The 21,000-nt window shown below is 41.7% G+C and overlaps 2 protein-coding genes across 2 annotated transcripts in view; both read right to left on the reverse strand.

Moving 5' to 3' along the window:
* Window positions 1-9,729, reverse strand: part of rcan3 (regulator of calcineurin 3) — a 33,926-nt gene extending 24,197 nt beyond the window's left edge. The window contains exon 1 of the mRNA XM_071528119.1: window positions 9,520-9,729. Within this exon, the coding sequence (XP_071384220.1) occupies window positions 9,520-9,729 (210 nt within the window). The remainder of the gene's footprint in view (window positions 1-9,519) is intronic.
* Window positions 9,730-13,072: 3,343 nt separating this feature from the next.
* On the reverse strand, window positions 13,073-19,770 carry nipal3 (NIPA like domain containing 3). Its single transcript, XM_071528102.1, has 11 exons — window positions 19,395-19,770; window positions 18,901-18,969; window positions 18,370-18,541; window positions 18,124-18,183; window positions 17,648-17,793; window positions 16,814-16,910; window positions 16,397-16,532; window positions 16,025-16,113; window positions 15,691-15,754; window positions 15,435-15,529; window positions 13,073-14,864 (listed from the first exon to the last, which is right to left on the reverse strand). Exons 1-11 carry the CDS (start codon window positions 19,434-19,436, stop codon window positions 14,674-14,676), a joined length of 1,161 nt encoding a protein of 386 aa, XP_071384203.1. The 5' UTR covers window positions 19,437-19,770; the 3' UTR covers window positions 13,073-14,673.
* Window positions 19,771-21,000: the final 1,230 nt, after the last annotated feature.

Below are 21,000 nucleotides of genomic sequence, written 5' to 3' on the forward strand. Positions count from 1 at the left end.
CATTTAAAATCTTACTCCCTTGTAAACACCTGTTAATAACTTCAGTAATGTTCCATGGGGTGTTTTACTTTATTGCCAGGGATTCTTTTTCATGGGAGGGTGCTAAATCTTTTAAATGCTGGATGTATAATTTTTTGGACCAAATCTCTATACTTACTATATGCAGTGCAGTATATGTACTGTATGTGTATAAACAGATATCACAAGGATCATCAAGGTACTTCGACTACAGCTAATTTGGCAGTGACAGCAGTCTTTCTCTATGCCTGCAAGCATAACAAAGTTGTTAATTTGTAGAGGTTTACAGTCTGTTGTTGACAGTCAAATATATAAAAGCCAACATGGCAAACATCAGGCCAACAAAAACACTGAATAGTTGTTTATATTTAGTTCAACACTAATCTAAAACTATGTGGATTGGCAGGATGAGTCCCTGCTCTGCTAGTGTGTTTTTTCCACTTAACCCCGCCTCGCCATGTGTATGTATAAATAAATGAATATTCATACTACGCACATTGATAGATAAGGCACACAGGTAATGGGGGGGTGGGGGGGATCTTGCTGACTCTCTAACATTCATTGTGTGCTTTCTGAGAAATGAGAAGAGGAGCAGAGCAGCGGTAGAGATGCTCAGAGGGTGAGACACTGCGTCTCAGACTCACTGATGACCGGCATTTGTATTCCGAACTGAGGCTCTGCAGAGGAGCAGGAGGGAGGAAATCAGGGCAGATCATCACGGTGGGCCGGTGTACGCATGCTCAAAACACACACACACACACACACACACACACACACACACACACGCAGAACCAAAAAAAACATTATATAAGCACGATCACAAGTAACATTTTCCTGCAAAGATATACTGTATTTGTGGTATATTTACTGTGTATGCAAATAAAAACACATACACATGCATGCATGCACACACACACACACAACACATTCACTACCAGAATGCATCCAAAATATAAAATGCTTGAAAAACATGTCAAATGTGACAACAATTCTCACAGAAGCACGGATGTGCTTTGTCTGCATTTGCGTGCGTGTGTGTGTGTGTGTGTATGATGTGACAGCAGAAGAATGGAAAGATTGACAGTGTAAACACACACACTCCTGAGCATGGCCACTGCAGACAAGCAGATAGGCTGCACTATCCTCATAATCTTCACACGCCTGCACACACACACACACACGCACGCACACACACACACTCACTCTCACTCTCTCTCTCTCTCTCTCTCTCCCTCTCTCCATCCCTTCACTGCCAACCTCTTGTTACACCAGGCTACCTTGGCTGGCCCTGCCAAACCAACCCCTGGTGCCAGCGCCAATGCAGCTGCTGTAATCTAGGCCAAGCTATTTATAAAGCAAGCAGCCAAGTACAGACACAGTGAGCCAGGGGGAGACAGAGGGATGGAGGATAAAAGAGTGTCTACAGGGCAGAGAGAGAGAGAGATGGAGAGAGAGAGAGAGAGATCTACAGAGTGTAGGTGAGAAAGAGAGGGAGAGATTGGAGATGACAGAGAGAAAGAGAGAGTGGGAGAGAAACAGAGAGGGATACAATGGCAGAGAGGGAATAAAAATAGAGAAAGAGAGAGAGAGGGAGTGAAAATAGAAAGAGAGGGAGAGAGAGAGAGAAAGAGGTCTTGTCAGGTGCAGAGGACAGCATGAATACCTGAGGTCAGACAGATACCAGCCATCAACTGTTAATGACAAACACAAGACACACACGCAGCCTCTCTCCACACTCCTGCAGAGACTGAAACATGTTTCCTCCAGGGGCTTAAAGTCTGCAGATGAGCTGACATGATGAGAGGCAGCGGAGGAATGTAGCCACTGCAGCATTTATTCATCTGGATGCGGAAAGCTTTGATAGACATGGATTTTCATGCCTTCAGCCTATCAAACATTAGTCATTAGCAGTGCACAGCTCCATAGGGCCGATTCTGACTATCGACTCCTGAGAATAATAATAATAATAATAATAATAATAACAATAATAATAATACGTTTTATTCCAGTCAAAAGTTTGGACACACCAAATTGAATGTACTATGTTTTCATTATCTTAAAGCCATTTTGATCTAAAGGCTTATGCTTAAACGCTTGAAATTATTTTTTTTAGACAAATATAAATAGTGAAGTTGATGCCTATGTATGAATTTCTTTCCAAAGCCTTTGCCTTTCCATCAAGGCAAAGGGCGGCCACTTTAAATAATCTAAAATATAAGATAGTTTTGATTTCTTAAACACTTTTTTGGTCACTGCATAATTCCATTTACTGTTATTCTAAAATGTGGAAAAATAGTAATATGCGTGTGTCCAAACTTTTGACTTGTAGTGTATAGAGCGCTTTTGGAAACAAAGTGTTACAAAGTGCTTTCCAAACATGGCGGCAGACATGCAGTATAGGTTTTTGGTTCACGGCCCACATCTGGTCGGCCACCAGCAGCTGTTGAGCGTTTTAACCCAGTCCAGCGGCTTAGGAGCAGGAGAGATGAGCTGCTGTGGCTGTGTGAGTGGGACAGAGACACCGGGAGAGGAGGGGAACAGAGGAAGCGGAGAGCAACACGTGCCGATGGTTCCACTGATTGCTTTGCCTTGAATCCAGGTCAAATCTTTGGATGGGCCAGGCGGACTCTACCACCCGCATGCAGCCATCACCACTGCTGGAATACCAGACACAACAAAATGAAAAATGGGCAGGGAAGGACCTCAGGCAATCTCAGATACACGCGCACGCACGCACGCGCACACACACACAACAGCTTCGAAGACAACACAGTGTTCGGAGAAGTGTGTGCCATTTTCAGAGGCAAGCAAACAAAGAGGGAGAAAGAAAGATCTCTGTTTATGAATGACAGACTCTTTGCAGGGAAGAAACTTCACCAGAGGATAGAAAGAGCTCTCTATTCTTTCACAGAGCCATCAAATATATCTAATATGAAGCCTTGGGATCTTCATGGCAGTTACGACGAGCAGAAGTGGTGAACTGCTGTGACGAGACCCCAAACTTTAAAGAGTGAGGCTGGCGCATCAGCAGAGTAAATGAAAAGGAAGAGGGGGGGAGGCGAGGCCTGCCCCTCTCCTCCTCTCCTCCTCTCCTCCAGTCCTCATGCTATAGCTTCCAGATCTGTTCCACAAATCCCTGCAGTCATTCAAATGATACATAATAACACAGATATATAGAACGCCATAATAAAGCCCATAAAATGCCATTAATCTAATACATAAAGCCCCCACACTAACAGTCAAAGCGATGAATCCAGACCATAAAAAAGCAACATGATGGAGACAGAGAGAGAGAGAGAGAGAATGATACAGACATAGAGACAAAGACAAGTGAGAGGGAAGAAAAGCACTCATGAGAGAAATGAACAAATGAAAGATATAAAGAAAAATGGAAAATAAACATCCAAGAACAAAAATAAACCAAACTGAATTGGGGAGAGTCACATACATTATTGATTTTCCCTTTTCTAGCAAGGTAACTAATACTAAAAAAAACATCAGCCAAGAGAGAGGAAAAAAAACAAAGACTGTCAATAGTACTTTTCTGTAAAGGACAACCGGCACAAATTGATTTGAATGTCAGTCTTCCTCCTCTGTTCTAATAAATAACTCCCAGACACGACTTCACAGGGCAGCAGGCTTTCCAGAGTCAAACAACATCAAGACATTAACAAAGGGCTGTAAATAAACAAAAGGAAAACAAACAAAGCCTGGACAGGACTCAGGATCTGAACCAAACTGTATGTAGTATAATGTAGTACAATGTCTCTATTCATAGATTAACAACTAACAACAACAACTTTTAGATGAACACAGTCCAACAGACTCAACATGAAGATAAAACCGTCCAATTTTCAGAATATATTTTTAGCATACAGGACAGGGGTGGAGCTTTCCTTTCATGCATATGGGTGCGAGGGCAAAACTAACTTGTTAAAATTCACAACTATTATGTTACAGAAAATGCAGTGCTAATTCCCAGTGATTTGTCAAAACAACACGAGCAATTAGCCTAAATTGGGTATTTATTTAGCAATTCACATTAAGTCATGGAGGTGCCTCAATATCACAGTAAGAAGATCTGCCATATTGCACCAACCCGACAAATTAATTTTTCTAGATTTCATCTTTGCAAATTTGTCAACGTCTATGTTGATAAAGTTTATGAGAGTGAATTAGCAATCGAAAATATTTTGATTGTTCATAATATGCTTATTTACCATATTAGTAATTTTTACCAATATTACTACATTCCAAGGGATTCTCTACATTGTTGGCCATGGACGGCAGGCACCCACAGCACCCATTCTACTCACAATTCTACTGATGATACAGGACGAATAGACAGACAGACATGCAGTTCTCATGTATTGGTTACACTTTAACTCATGGGAGTCCATTTACACCGGTTCAGGTCGTATCACAATATAGTGAAAACTGATCATACTTTCTTGTACTGTGATATTGTATTGTGAACTGCTATTGTTGAATACGCACACTTAAGATTTCTTTTTTTAGACCGCTTGAACCAGATTCTGAACACAATTTTAAACAGAACTGCAGGAACACGACTAACAACAAATAACACGTCGGCTTACATCGCATCCCAAATTTTACACTTTCATTACCAGTTTCTGTGCAGTAGGGGAGGGCAGTGTAAGATGAGTCTGTGGGTAGGATGAGCCAGCCCTTTTATCTTGGCAACCATACACAAAATTAATCATGTGATCACAGATTAAAGAGGAACAATTCATTTCCCTGAATCTGTGATGGAGGAGAGCATATGGATAAAGAGGTAAGAGAACCAGGTCAAACAAAATCACATTTTTGCTATGTCAAGTGATTTCATCATGGTAAAGATGTCATTCATTCACGATTCTTGTTTATAATAGAAGTAGATATGTTTGAGGCTTTGTTATATAGTTTAAGGTTTTATAAGGTACAATATGAGATCATAAACCTAGAATAACTGTGGGCCTGATTTGCTGTTTGAGGTAGTTTTGCCAAAATAGTGGCTTACCCCAATCTAAACATTACATTCTATTAAATGTAGTTAATTTAAACACATATATGTGCTCAATAATAATAATAATAATAATAATAATAATAATATATATAATAATATCATAGAGCAGATTTCATTACGCCATGAGATGGCAAACACAAAACAAACGGGTTCAGCCTCCTTGGAGGATCTACAAAGGGCAGCCAATGAAGTGTGAGAAGGAAAGTCAATTTGATCAGTGGCAAGGGAACAGAGGACAGACAGAATGACACTGAAGAGATATACTGAAAAAATCAACAAAGGAGAAGTAGCAAGAGCAGGTTATGACAGCCAACCAGCCAGCCAGACAGACATACACACACACACACAGACACACACACACTGCGCAATCATTGAGTTGGCAGTTGAGCTAAGCTGTGCTTTTTTGTCCTTTTGAAAATGAGAGAAATTATCACCATGGTACCTTGAAGTAAACATCAGTTATGTTGTTAGAATGTGATTCTCAGAAGAGACAGGATGGGGAGACAGTTTGTCTACTCCTGCATGCTGGAAAGACCAGAGTGGAAGTACTGAACAGGACAAAAATAAATGTTGTAAGTTGTGGAACATTTTACCCCCATATGTCTCAACTTGCCCCGTCCCTATGCTCAGCTTATCTCTACCCAGACCAAAAGACCATTTTTTAATGGTCTTTTGGTCTTTAATGGACCATTTCTTAACGTCTTGTACTTCTACAACTGTATTAGATGCAGAAAATGTTTTCATTTCCATGGATACCCAACACTCTTAAGTATACATAGCAATTATTGTTTGAAATAAATACACGTTTATTTTGCAGTAGTAGCACAAAATGCAAGAAAAGGTTCATCTTATCCTGTTCTCCCCTACTATACAGTATTATTTACTACACAGTATTAGCTTGCCCTATTATATCTGTGCCCTCAGTAGAGAGCCTGTTATCTAAGTGCTGGGAGTGATACAGTGTAACAAACAAAGGTGGAAACGATGTCATTATACAAGAAACACACTGTCATCTTGTCAAATGTGAGGAATACTTAACACTACCCTGAGTGCCAAAACAGCTCCATTTACCCAAACTCTGCTTTCTATTTTCGGCTGCTCGTCTTAAATTGCTCTCTGCTTTCTTCTGTTTGATAAATAAAGGGGAAACAAGCAAATTGGGCAAAGCAGGTTGGCGAGACAACCCCAGTCAGTGTAGCAGAATAATATCCAGGCGGCAGCGGGAGCAGGAGGCCAGAGGCACACGCTCACTCTGCACTGCATCATGTCTGACCTTCAGCACCCTCTCCCTCACGTTCACCCCGCGGGACCCACACCCAAAAATAGACTATAGTCTGACACATGCAAACATACATTGCCACGCGCAAGCATGTACACATATGCAAACGCATTGTGTGTGTGCATGCACAAACGCACACATTCACACACACACACACACACACACACACACACACACTCACTTCACATCTCACTTTTCACATCCTCTATCACGCTATCTTTAGTCCCTGATGTGTTTTGTTGCTCCACTCTCCTCGGGGGTGTCTTACTTTATCTGCCCGATATATATGAGTCACAATATCAAACACATTAGCCAGAAGTGGGACAGATGTAGCCATTAGAGCAGTCCAACTTTTTACGGGCTTACTCCATTGCTGCTGCACTGTTAATAACTGTTTGGAAAATCTTGCAGTGTTTCTGCAGCAAAAGTGCCAGATAAGAAATTTATATTGCTGTTGTTGATGTGTGTATGGTGAGTGTATGGTGATTGGAGGGCCACTGGATTTATTATTAAGCTGATATTATTTGCAGCATCTTCACTCCTATAATGATACAGGCCAGCGCTTAAAAATATTTTGTTTGGTTTTCTATGAAGGTTGCAGCTGAAACTTGCTTGATTGTACTGTTTTAGGAAGTGGGGAGAGCTCGCCATGAAAGCCTCGCTCTGTGCTGATTAGGCTTGCTATCATGCACTGGGCACTATGAGGGATGACTTGGTCCTAATGGCTTCACTGACCTTTCCCTTGACAAGCACAGATACCACTTTACCCTGGCACTTTGCCCCCCTCCCCACCCTCCCTCCTCCCCCAACTGTCTCCAACTCTCATACACGCTTCTTGCCTGTAGGAACTATAGATAATGAATTACATTACATTTACTAGCTACATTGGCTGCAGCTCTGTTCGCTCTGTACAATACTTCTAATTCTATTGCCATGCCTTCTTCACTATAGGTAGGCCTTCACATGGAACAAATCATAACTAGACTAGCAAATCATGAGAGCATTAGTACATGAAAAAGAAATCCAATCATTTCAGTGTAGAGGTGGGCTGAACTTCCAAGAGAATTAGAAAGCAGTTTCTCTCCATTTTAGCTAAAAGCTGGTCAGAGGAACAAAATACTGCGGATAAACGAAAAAGTGTGTCACTAGGTTTTAGTTTCTTTTCACTAATGCAGAAGAAAGGAAAAGGCTTTTACAGCCTGCTGTTAAGAGCTTCTGGTAACGATGAGGGCACATTTCTCTCTCTCTCTCTCTCTCTCTCTCTCTCTCTCTCTCTCCCTCTCTGAAAAAGCACTGTGTGATTACAGAAAAAGCCCATCCTCTTGCATGCAGGCCTTTTAGAACAGAAACGGAAGGTAATGCCGGTGTTGGGAGAGAGCCAAGAGCCCAAAGACACAAAAATGTAGGTTGCCATGTCCCTGTTCTTCATTAAGGATGGAGACACTGAGTTTACAGATGACAGTTTTTAACAGTGAGGAAAATGCTGAGATTTTGCTATTTTAGAGTAAAGAACAGAGACTCTGTCTGTGTGTGCGTGTGTGTGTGTGTGTGTGCGCGTGCATGTGTGCGTGTGTGTGTACAGAATCAAAACAGCACTGCTATAAGCTAAAAACAACCTAATAAAGCCCCTGTGCGTGCTTTGAAAGTATCGCAAGTAACCTCCTTTTCATTTCCCATCCCTTCCCTTCCTGTCCTCATTTTGAAAGTTTAAATAAATGTCAAAAGTTCTATTTTTAGAGCAGCTCATTTAATTGAACCATATGGAGAACAATCTATTGACATGCTCTGACTGAAGGGTGAGTGGGTGGCATTTCCACTTAAAAGCCAGAGTGTGAATCGTAATGAAGTGAGGAAGCAAAACGAAAGGGAGGGAAGGGGGCGGACTCCACTGCTAGGAGCAACGGGTGTACAAACAGCAAACTCACAAAGCAGGAGTGATTCATTTAAAGGGATTTTGTGTGCCAATTTTAGCCTCTCTGCTTTGCATTTATATACATAGAGGGGATAAATAAAGAAAGGTTAGGAGAACGACGGTTAAGAATTGCGAAAAGGAGAAGAAAGCTTAGAGTAAGAGCAAGCAAGTGCCTTTACTGTGATAAGAAAGAGGAGAGAAAACTGCAATGCAGAAGAGGGAGGTGGGTAGCTTTGAGAGATAGATACAGTTGAGAGAGAGAGATGGGTACAGTAGAGAGATGGATAGAGTTGAGACAGAGAGAGAGAGAGAGGAGAAGAGAGAGAGAGACCAAGAGATATAAACAGAGAGAGAGAGAGATGTGAAGCATGCCAGCTGGAGGGATGGAAGGATGGTAGGACAGCATAATTGGATTAGAGGGGCAGAAAATTAAAAGTATTTTCTTTGTTCCCTCCTCCAGCAAACAGGATCCAAGTGATCCAAGTATTGCTGCTCTGGGGAGTCAGATAAAGCTGTAACAGAAGGACTCAGCACATCTTAGAGCGGCCTTGACAGATCAAACAGTCAGGAAACACAAGTGACCAGCTTAGATGTGTGTGTGTGTGTGTGTGTGTGTGTGTGTGTGTGTGTGTGTGTGCATGAGCGTGCATGTGAGCGTATTTGACGTCTGCAGCGTTTGTGCATCTGCATGTTTGTATGTGCTTTTCAGGTGCACTTCCCCGCATGCATGAGGCCTGTTTCCACGTCTGTGAGCATCAGCGGGCAGAAATAACACACTGCATTGTGGTGATGATCGAATGATATGCATTGGCACATGGAGCAAGGCTGGAGGTGACTGAATATGGCTCATGAGTCAGTGTGAGTCATATTGTAATCCCTTCCCTGCATGGGACGCTTCCTGGCATGACAGTCGCGCATAAACATCCAAGCATCAGGTGTGTATATGTGTGCGTGTGTGTGTCTGTGTGTGTCCGTGTGTGTGTGTTTGCGGCTAAGGAATTAACAGCGCAGCTTGAGACCATGACTGGACTTTGACAGACAAGAGCAAGGCTGTGGATGACATCATGCTACTGTTAGCGGGCCCTTGAAACTTGGAAGCACTGACACATTCAGTAGGGTGACTCAAATGCACGCGCGCGAACACACACACACACACACACACACACACACACACACACACACACACACACACACACACACACACACACACACACACACACACACACACACACACACAAATACACCACCCTAATTGACTCAGTATGCAAGTTTATTCCATCTCACCCGGTGCATGTCCTCCTCGAACACGGCTTCGTGGACGCTGCATGCGAAGAGCGCCGTGGGAAGGTCGCTCAGATCCATCATTTCCTCCGCCATGCCTTCCTCGTCATTCTCCCCGAACACCATGTCCTCCTCCTCCTCCTCGTCCTCCTCCGGATCGCTGCTGTAGGCCTCGGAGCCGTTGCTCCAGGCCTTGGAGCTCTCTCGCAGCATCTTGAGCCTTTCGGAGGCTGACTGGTCGGCGGGTGGGGATCACAGAGGCTGGGTGAGGTCCAACTAAGAGAGTGGAGGTTAAGAGATTGGAAGTGAGGAGATAAGGTGAATGTACAGGTTGGATGTTTGGGGGAAAACGTGAAGAGATGGAATAGTGAGACTCTGGTGAGTGCCGATTACAGAACGGCAGCAAGGTGTTAGGGACAATGCTACACAGGCTGTAGGATAGATAAAAGAGAGAAAGTGAGTGAAAGAAAGGGGTTAGCAGGGTGATGAAGGATAGGAGAGAATGAGAGTTACAGGATGCAAGAAGGGAGGAAGATCAACAGAAGCAAAGGTGAGGCAAGTGAGAAAGAAAGAAATGGAACATAAAGAAAAAAAAGCTGGATGTTTCATTTTCAAATCTTGCCTTTTAGTCCATTTTACTGATGAAACAATTTCATTTTCAATCTTTATTCATGGTTTAATCTGTTTGGACATTGGTCTGTCACAGCACTTGAGAAAATCTACTGCCAGCTCCCACGCCAGATTCCTTAGAAATATTTGGTGAAACATTGCATTGATGCCTTGATGGGGCATGACAGGAAGGATGGATAAATGCTTGCTTTGACCCAAACAACACTGATTTTATGCGTTCGGTATAGCATCAGTTTCAAATCACAAATAAATATTTGTGCAACAGACTTGTAGATTCAGTCATAAGAAGCATATTATTTTGTTACATAAAAAGGAAACAACACATGGGGAAACATTAAGACATTGATCATAAGAAAGAAAAGGGTTATGATAATATCTCCATGAAGTAACTGGTTATATTCATTAAATCCATTTAGTTTGTGTTCTTCTGGCCCTGTCTAATATGTGAGACCTCTACTGTTAAGAGTAGGTCTCAACACAAACATTTCCAGTGTTGTACTGGGATAGAGTGACATCTGGTGGGACATTTGACCAGATGTAGGTTATCATCAATATTGTCATAATAGTATGAGGATGTAAATCTAAAAAAAACAAAAAAAACAAAAACACGCGGTTCTTCATCATATGCAGTAGAGTCCACGGTGTGGATGTTGATTTAAGGTCAAAAGCTGTAACCTACTGTCATGTAATCTCGGTAGAATAACATGTAAATGCAGCATGCCATGATATTCTATCAGGCTGAACGCCGCAAAGGCAAAGACACCAATAACATCACCGGGTCCACAGTATAGGGCTACACGGCAGACCGTGATATCAAAATTTGCATTAGGTTTACTTAAAGGAAATTTGTCCCAACATATTATGTAAAACACCCTTCATAATTGTGGCACGTGGTATAACGGTGATCAATTCTATCGGAAAGAGTGACTTTGATCCAATGCCAAATGGGCCTAACCTATTTTTTCTCCACCTTTAATAAAATGGGAATTCATAAGAAAGTTGCATCAGAGGCCTAGCCGCGCGCACACGGATGGAAAACTCTGGTAATAAACTTGCTGTCAAAATGACAGTGAAATCTCACCGATTGAAACTAACACATACATCACATCATTTGGCTCGGGAGTGATTTTTTCCACTCTAATCAGTCCAAATGCAAATACTGTTACCTATATTACTCACCACTGTTAGTGCAAGCGGCCACAACAAACCATTGCAAGTGGACTTTGTCTCAGCGCAGGCGGGATTTTCAGGTGATTCAGACCATTTATATAGAATGAAGGTGCGCTTTGTGTTTTTGACGCTGCTGTCAGATGCGACGGCGTTTGTTATTATTAGATTATTGTACACTATCTGACGCAGCCTACTCCAGCGCCAGTCCCAGCAAGGTGAGACCAATGAGATGCCAGCTGATGCTGTCATCTACCAATGGGGCTTCAGCAAGGGGAGGATGCTGCGCTTCAAGATTGGTGGCGAGAGCTCAGTAAACACGGAGTGGCCGAGGAGGCTCTGCAGCAAAATGCGCTTTGGGTGCGATCAGACATAGTGACCGATCAGCCGCCGGGGATCATTGAATAAAATCCAACAAAAGCTGTGTAAAAATAACGGGTTGGTTACAGTTCTGCAGGCCTTTTAATCATTCCAGCCGGTTCACGGTGCAATGTTCTGAATCCACCTGTTGCACGCCACAGAGTTACAGGTGGTGGACAAAATAACGGAAACAAACACCACATGAAAAATGACTTGAACTTCGTCGTTACTTTTACAAAAACGACTACAGGCGATGTGTTAGTTTTAAAAGAAGCCTGACATCCACTTTATTGGTTTTCAAAGCAGCATGAGGCAAAGAGGCCAAATGAATCATTAGGTCTGATTCTGCATGGCCTTATAACAGCCAAAGAATATTAAGCCATTTTACAGGACTCTGATGCTCCCTAGGGTGCCGACTCCATTCCCATCCAAGATGATAATGCCCCCATATACACTGCTAAACAAATTCAACAGTGGTTTCATGACCACCAGGATGAAGTCAAACTCCTTCCATGGCCTTCCCAACCTCATGCTGGACCACAGAGAGTGTAGATTCCCACTTCCTTCATCCCTCAAAAAACTAGAGGCTGTTCTTCATGAAGAATGATCCAGTATCCCACCACACACAGTTCAGGACTTGTATGACACCATTTTAAGGGAGATTGAAGCTGACTGAAGCCCTACTCCTTAGGTACTTACTGTATATCATCAGGTGTTTCTGTTATTTTGTCATCCCCTGTAGTTCTGTTATTGATGAATGAATGTCTTTCCAAAGCTAACAGTCTACTCATCTTCACCCAAAAATAAACAGGATGGCACGTTTTTATGTTTGAACTTTTTACCACAAGAAATACCTTTTATTTATTGTGCAAGTATATGAGCAGGCCCTGTCCAGAGAATGGCATCAGTGGAGAAAATAGGCCTTCGGCACCAGCTTTTGGCTTATCATACAGTCAGACAAACTTGAGTATTAGACTACATAGACCTAAATAAAAGGGTTTTCAAAACTGGTAAAGCAGGGAAAATCAGCGACCAACAAAGGATTATTATTAACTGAAAGGCAACAGCTTGAACATATGACCTTGTGCAAGCACCACTGCATCTTGGTCAGCATAGTGCCTGACCCATTTGAGGAGACTTTGGGCTACAATTGGAGTACATTTCATTTACAAGACTAAATCTGATTTATATGGAACTATCTTGAGACTACTTTTAATTTATAAGATCAGCAAAATGTGGTAAAAGCTGTAGTGGTTTGATTAGAAGCCACTATTATTAACAAAGCTGGATTCAGTGGCTTTACACTGTGATACAACTGTTGAGCTTGTGCGCAATACACTTCATCCAGTGCATTTACACACAACCAGAGGCCAAACAAACAAAATAACCACATACTGAATACTGTGCAGGCATCCAGCCCATGAGTAGCTCCCTACCATTTTATTAAAAGACTAGAAATGCAGTGCCACAATTAGAGGTGAAGAACACAATATCTAAGTATCCAATATATTGCCATTCATTCATTCATTATGGATTGTTTAGATACATAATAAATAAATACAAAGATATTTTACAACTTTCATTATTGTCATCCAGCATGCACAATACTTACACATTAAAATAAATGGGGTATTTTAAGCTTATACTACTAACACCTTTAAGTTTGACCCAGGGGTGGGAAGGTTACATTTAAAATGCATTGAAGTACAAATTACATCCTAAAAACTTAACGAAAGAACATAATCCATTGGATTACCCCAATTTAGCAACATTATCTGATTATTTTCAGTTATACTTCCGGATTATTTGGTCCTCAGAAACTCCCAAGCATACAGTTAATGACAATATATTTGAGTAGTATTTGAGTAAGTTCTGTTGATCATAGTTAATATTTGATGTTTCTAATATATTGTCTCTTTTTTGATGATTTAGAATCATGTCTGTAAAGCAATTTGTGTTGCATCATCATGAAATGAAATTATGATTTTACGATCCAAATGTCTTCTGACTCCCTTCTGTTTGAGTAATCCAAGAAGTTATCACCTTCCTCTCTAATTTATTAATCACAGATTACAGTTGCCATTTCCCATAATCAAATGGCTGTAGTCCTGCTATGTAATGCATTACTCACCAACCTGGGTTATGCTTCAGCCTTACAGTATTTCCTCCAGTGTAAAGCTATATTTCAAGGCACATTAAAAGCAAACTTTAAAATCAATAAATAAATTACAATAACATAAAATAAAATAAAATAATTGCACCCATTTTTGGTCACATCAGACAAAGCAGTAATACAGTCCTATGAACAAGAGGCAGAACATTGTGGAGTGACAACTGCTCCCGGGAAGCAGAGTTGGAGGCAGACATTTGAAACTGCTGAAAAGTGAAAGTGTTCATTGGCAAGAGTTTTCACATTCCCCTTTACTAATGAAACAGCACACGGCTGTATGAATTCTGTATTCCCATTAATGGGGGAATGGGAGCGAAATAACTGGAGAGTCATGGGAATTGGTCCTTACATCTCACAGCGAATACAAGGGAAAAGGCAGTAAGCTTCAAGGCACATCACACAGTGTGTCGTTATATTTATGAGGTTGTGTGAATCCAGGTGGCCCGTACTGCTATAATGTCCAAAAGATTCAAGTTTCCCCTGTACTTTTTTTTTGGAATGAATAGCTACAGCTACAGTTATTTGCATGGTTACAACTAATGTCTCAAAAAATGGAAGCTTTTTACTGTCAAGTTTTGGTTTGGAGATTAAAAAAAAGCGAGCGTGTGGAGAGGAGTGCTAGGCAGAGTAAGAGAACATCAAAAACATCCCGACTGGGCTGGAAGGTGGTTGAGGACACAAAGGCCATTTTCCCCACTTTTATGGCCGTGTCATATTGGTGTTCATACTAAAAAAAAAAAAAAAAAGGACTGAACACCTCCATCTTTGCCTTGCTAGTTCTTTGAATGTTGACAGTGGAATGGAAGGGAGGAGGAAAATAGTACTCGGTCCTAATCCTCCTTCTTCTGGTCAGCCGGCCTATGAGAGGCGGCAGCGGATCTGGCTGTGACTGCTGCTTGTTTCTGGTTGACGGGCAGAGTGGCGGGCGCCACCCCATCGTTGTTGACCAGAGCACCGTAGGAGAAAGAGCCGTTGTATTCCGGCTGAACAACCAGGCCCTTGTCGTGAATGGTGGGGACACCTGGGTAGAGAAGGGACAGGGGCTGTGTGGTGTGACCGTCTTACAACAACTTCACATTAGCGGCTGTTGACCTCAAATCACAATGCAGAACGATCCTTGTCTAATAGTCATTGTATTTAGTCTTTAAAGCTACAGTAGGAATATTTGGCGTCTCCAAATGGCAGCAAGAGGTAACTGTTTGAAAAATTTGACCTTCAACACCCAGAAATGATGTAACATGACATGAGGAAACTGCACACCACACACTAATGTTTAACGACCCAGCCTGTCTGTGATCGCTTTATATCAAAGGATACTAAAGGGACCAGAGAGGCAAAATATTGTATTAAGACTGGCAAGTCCAGCTTTCTCTTTCGTTCCAATTCCTCACTCCCTGTGGGCAGAGAAGTGTCGATACCAGACACCAGAATTTCATTTGGGAAAATAGGATGAAACTAGAACCTCTCAGAAACCCCACTTTGTAATTTAGATTCATAAAACGGGTGTGTTTTTACGTAAAAATACTGTCTAGTGTACCTTTAAGCCTAAATGCATACTCTTTTTGTCTATACTTGTATAGTTTGTACAAACCATTCGCCATGTCCATAGTGACATAGGGCTCAAAGGTCTTGGTCCTTTTCCTGTTTTTGGTGATGAGGAACACGCCGAGGAAACAGGCTGCAGTTCTACACAAAGCACACAACAGTCAGCTGTTAGTCAGGAGAAATGTTTGGATAGTCCAGTATTTACAATATTTCAAAGCAGATGCTCACGTAATGTTGTATTTGTGTTTATTAGTGTTTCGGCTGTAGCATGATAAATGATGGAAAGCTGGATGATCACTCACCCCAACAGAAACATGCAGATGTGAAGAACGTCTTCATGGTTAAACTCCAAGTAAAATATAGCTCCTGAAAAACGGAAACAAAGAAACCTCTCATGTCTTTCGTGTTGAGATTTGTAAAAGGAGTAAAGCAGCGGTTTTAAATTCTGATCCTCAGGGTCCAGAGCACTGCTGCTTTTCTATTCTGTCAGTTGCATTCACCTGTCCTCCCACGTCTAAACAGTCCCTGATGAGACAGCTAGACTGAAAAATACCTGGCAGAATAGAAAACCAGCAGTACTCTGGGACACAAGGACCAGATCTGAGGACCACTGAGATACAGGACAACACAACTCACCAGCTACAATAGAGACAGAGGTGGAGAGGATGTAGTTGACTCCAGCGATCAGAGAGGAGTCATACAGCTTACAAGCTTGGGAGAGAAATCTAAGACGATAACAAAGGAAACAAAGGAGAACTGGTATTTAAGAAAACATATCCACTGATTGAAAGACTGTTGCTGTATCATGTTCAGTCTGAGTCAGCATTAAAAACTACTGAATGAAGCCACTGTCTCAGTAATCCATATATAAAAGCTACTCCCTGGGTGTGTGAACATCTTAATTCTTTATATTCACAACCCATACTCTGTCTTAACACAGGTACAGCCAATTGCAACCACCATACTGCCCATACATCCCCTTCCTGTTTGGCATTCACAGTCCCTCACCTGGCTTGGAAGACCACAGTAGCCACCATGCAGACAAACATGACGTAGAAGATGGGGTAGTCGAGCTGCATGGTGCCCTCGACGCTGAGGACCAACATGCCCGACACCGCCTTCACTGTAATGACTGTGACAGAGCCTGTGTGCCAAAGGCGAGATGAGAAAGTAACAGTTAAACACAGAAACACATGCACATGAAATCTATGAGGAGGGAGCGTGACATAAGGCCTTCAACCCTCTTTGACACATTTTACCCCCCCGCTGTTCCATCCACATCTATATTACAGAGCAGGTTTTGCGCCTGTTGAACCTTCAAACTGAGGTAATTACCATATTGTTTAATCTATTCCAATAAAGCATTGTAATTGCTGGAGTTTATGGCGGGTGTGAAATTGATTGGCTTTAATGCCGGAGACTCACCTAGTAGAGCCACCAGCAGCAGAATAACAACGAGGTAGTTAGCGCTACGCTGTTTATAGAAGTATAACAGCAGGGAGAACGTGATGATCTCCAGGAGCTGTCGATAAGGATCATCACAACAATAAACAACACATTAATATCAAATAAACAAAACAGGTATTAGTGCAGCGGTTGTCATCTTTCATAATAGCGCAATTACCTCACAGCCAGAGGCAAACGTTTATGCGGAAAACAACACAGGTTGGCAAGGCTGGGAAATTTGCTCTGTGGGATGCAGGTTTGTGCCTGTATTGTTGAATTCAGCTGGATAATGAATGTTCTTCACATGAATGATGGGTGCAATAAGACTGGCGGCTGATGTGGACACTATTTTTGCACTTTTCATTCTGAACTTGATAGGCCCAGCATCATTTGGTAAGCCCAGAGGTTTAAAACACAGATTTTTATAACTTAATTCATGCATATTATTGTGCTTTTGTTTATTGTCTCTGTGATTGCTGCAGTTAGTCTATTCTTTTATGTTTAGGATATATGTTTAGCAAAATCATATACATAATTGTCCAATTCTTTTCTATACGCTTACTGAGCCTAAATAAATTCATGCTTATTGGACTAGAGAAAAGCCTTTGCACAAATATCCTGCTGAAATAGGAAACAATATTTCCTTGATGAAATGTGGAGTGAAAATTAAGAACAGTAGATTTCAGAAAAGGGAACAAAGGAGTGAAACTGTGCAGCCTGGTGCTTAGGAAGTGAAGCTTCATTGTGCTCCACTCTGCTGACAGGCCCTCGTGGGTGAACTATTCAATTATTCATTATATAAAAATATCTTACCAGATACAAGAGAACAGGCCATCCTACAATGTGTCTCACAATGTTCTCTGCGTTGAGTTTTTCATGAGAGTTTGGTCCGAATGTTACGAAGAGGTAGGTTCCCCCTATGGTCAGGACACAGCCCAGGAAGGACAGCCCATAGCGCTCTGAAATAACACACAGTATCCATTTACTTACATACATTCAGTTCCCGCACTAAGGAAAGTGATATTAAATATAACATTAGAGTGCAGGATTACTCTTGCAAGGTCTTTTGGAATTACATTTCCAGCAAAATATAGCTTGTACTCAGCAATATTAGACAAACATTTTGATTGTGTGCCTTTACAGCAGCTGGTGAGGCAGTGTGCAGTGTGCCGTGTGCAGAGAGGCTGACTACGTATTTGCATCTGATGGCATCAGTTTCCTATTATTTACATAGACTATCCGCACCTCCGCAAGCAAATTTTCAGTCACAAATATAAGCTGAAACTTACTTGCAAACTCCTTTGGCTTAGATTTCTCACGCAGAAAAATAAGACCCAGAATTGAGCTTGCTGAAAAGAGGAAAACACAATATGTTAATACTAAATCTAACTTTCATTTTAAACACTAGTTCTTGAGTCAATTATCACTATATTTTCAAGGGCATTTCAGTGTTTACAAGCAACATATGAATGATTATATTGAATATGCATCACTGCCAACATATTAGGGAACGGCATGAGAGCACAAACACTCACTTAAGACGGACACGGCATTAAGCGGAGCCACAAGAGCGAGGGGGGCGAAGGCGTATGAGAGGAAGTTCGCTCCCTCTCCTAGACAGGTGAGGACCAAACCGCACCACCAGGTTTTAGTCCGGTAGAAGGCACGCGGGTCCTTGGTTCCTGCTAGTGTCACATGGCTGTATTTCTGTAGATGAAAGACGCGCATGTTAAACACACTGGTGATGGCCAGAAGGCAAACAGAAAAGCTAATGTAGAAGGAAAAAGCTTACAGAAAGCAAACACATGAGCTTTAAACAAACATAAAGGTGGTTTAGCAGTTAAAGTGATAGTGGAAATGAGGAGGATGGCCCTGCGTATTGACACTGATATGTTGGCTCAGAGCAAAGACCCATGAGAACCTGCTACACAGAAATTAGAGAAACAATATGAAGACTTTTCATAACTGATCTACAAATCTCTTAAGTCATCAGGGCCATTTGTTGTCATAACAGAAGCAAAAACACAGGGCAGGATTCATTCACTGAGCAGGATTCAGCTACATACCTGAACACTTAAAGAGATGCTGACCAGCACATTTCCAAAAATAGCAAGCAAAGTCCCAATGAGATTGTCCTACAGAGGGAAAAAAAAGACACATTCATTGATTGTTATTGTTTTAAATAATCTCATCCATACTGGCTAAATCTTGATTGTAACCACAATTATCATCTCTAACGAAAAAAACCCCAATGATATTCCTACAATATTCCTTATACCTTATGTGTCTGTGGTACTCAATAATGACTTCACAGTGATCATATCGTACTTTTTGTCACCTAAGGTATCATTACTATCGGAATTTACAGTTTTGCTGGGACATTATGTTGTATCCTTCAAAAATGTATTACAGGGTTATAGTTCTGTTTTGTAAGGGATCACTTCGTATGACGGGAAAAGACACCGAGTTAGCCTATGAAACGTTTTAACAGCCAGTATGTTAAGTGAAATTGTGACAGAAGTATTGATGAGCGATCAGAAAGTGTCAGGATAAGTCTCACCGTGTAGGAGTTGCCGTCGGCTCCGCTGTAATCCACCGCCATGCTGCTGGCCTTCAGAGGCAACTTGCTAGTTTCCAATAGCAGACATACATTTAATTGCCAGATTTCTCATGTTGTCCATTAACCTCTCGTTTGACGTCAGGTATTTATCGTTCACTTTCGTCTCTGTCTGTCACTACTCAAAGGGGAACGCCATCTTTGGGGCTGATGAGCATCGTACTTCCGGATTTGATTCCACCTGCTTCAGGCTGCGCCGTTACGCACGAGTGTTACGCGCAAACCACGTGACCTTTGGACGGCACCGCAGAGGTATTTTTTGTTTTATTTAGCCTACGAATTCAGTGATGAAGATGACTCTAACGACAACGAAGAGGCTGGTGCCGATGGTGTCCTCTGATAAGGCAAAGACTGTTCACAGACAGTCAGAGATCTCCAAATTGATTTCCAAACGGAATCGAGTTTCCAAACGGATTCCTCAATTATAGCAACGCGTTTCCCATCCTTTACAATATCCAGGATGCTTTTCTGCTATGCCATCATTCGACTTACGTGTAAAACACACTAGTTTCACACCAGGTTAGTTTACAGTCCTATCCTGCAGTGTCACTTCAGCGCAATAGGCTGTGTCAGTGAGCTGAGTCAGCTGAGGAAGACCTTGATATTTTTCTGAGTTAATCATTAGCACTCTACTCATGCCATTAACTCGTGGAGTCTGATTTGGAGGCTAATGGTTTTATGACACTACAGGCCAAGTCCAAGCTGAATAATCCTCCAGCTGGACGTGTGAAATGTATGGAGAAAGTCATCAATTAAATAAAAGTGTATTAGTTTTATCATAATTAGCCAACTGAGTCTTTCCATTGTCCATTACAGCCAGTCTAAATGTGCGTGCGATGCTCTTGGATAGATCGTACTCATTTAGCCTAGTCAACACAGAGCTATTACATAAATTACTCATCCACCTCTGATCTGCTTTTGTGCTTTTGCATGACTAAAATCTCTTGAATTGAAATTGAACGTTACCACGGGCAACCACTCCTCCCAAAGACATAATGAGAGAGGGAGAGATCATGACAATGTCCTCATGGCATCATAAATCATATGTTGACTAGCTCTAATGGCACGCGTGCTTTCGCTATGTGTCATTACAGCTCTCCAGCAGGGTGTTTTGTAAGGGACACGCAATACGTCAGTGACGGTGTTTCCATAAGTGGAGCTGTGAAAAAAACAAAACAAAGGTAGGTCAATGGAGGGCGTGGACGACTAAGGGCAGAGTAGCAACTGTCCTTCTGTGTTTCCACCTTTCAAAAGAGGAGAGGAATCATGTGAACAGCTGCTGAGTCATAGCTGCCACATGTAATATTGGCTAGAGATGTATCAAGGCGGAAGTTTTTTTTCCCGAGGTTTTTACTTTTTATGGTGTTTCTCCTGTAGGACTGCTTTTTAATATGCTAGATTTGACCTTGCAACTAGAAAATTAAATATAAAATCTAATGTTTAGCCTATTAGTTGTGCATCAGAGAGGAATCTCAACCTGAGACTTGGTCCCAGTCTTTACTGATATTTCATATCAATCAATTCCATCTTCTTTTAAATAAAAGTGATC

The sequence above is a fragment of the Centroberyx affinis genome, unplaced genomic scaffold (genome assembly GCF_046629955.1).
Source record: "Centroberyx affinis isolate AG114_WGS23_722 - 3 ecotype Tasmania unplaced genomic scaffold, CSIRO-AGI_Caff_v1 ptg001619l_1, whole genome shotgun sequence".
NCBI classification, from domain to species: Eukaryota; Metazoa; Chordata; class Actinopteri; order Beryciformes; family Berycidae; genus Centroberyx; species Centroberyx affinis.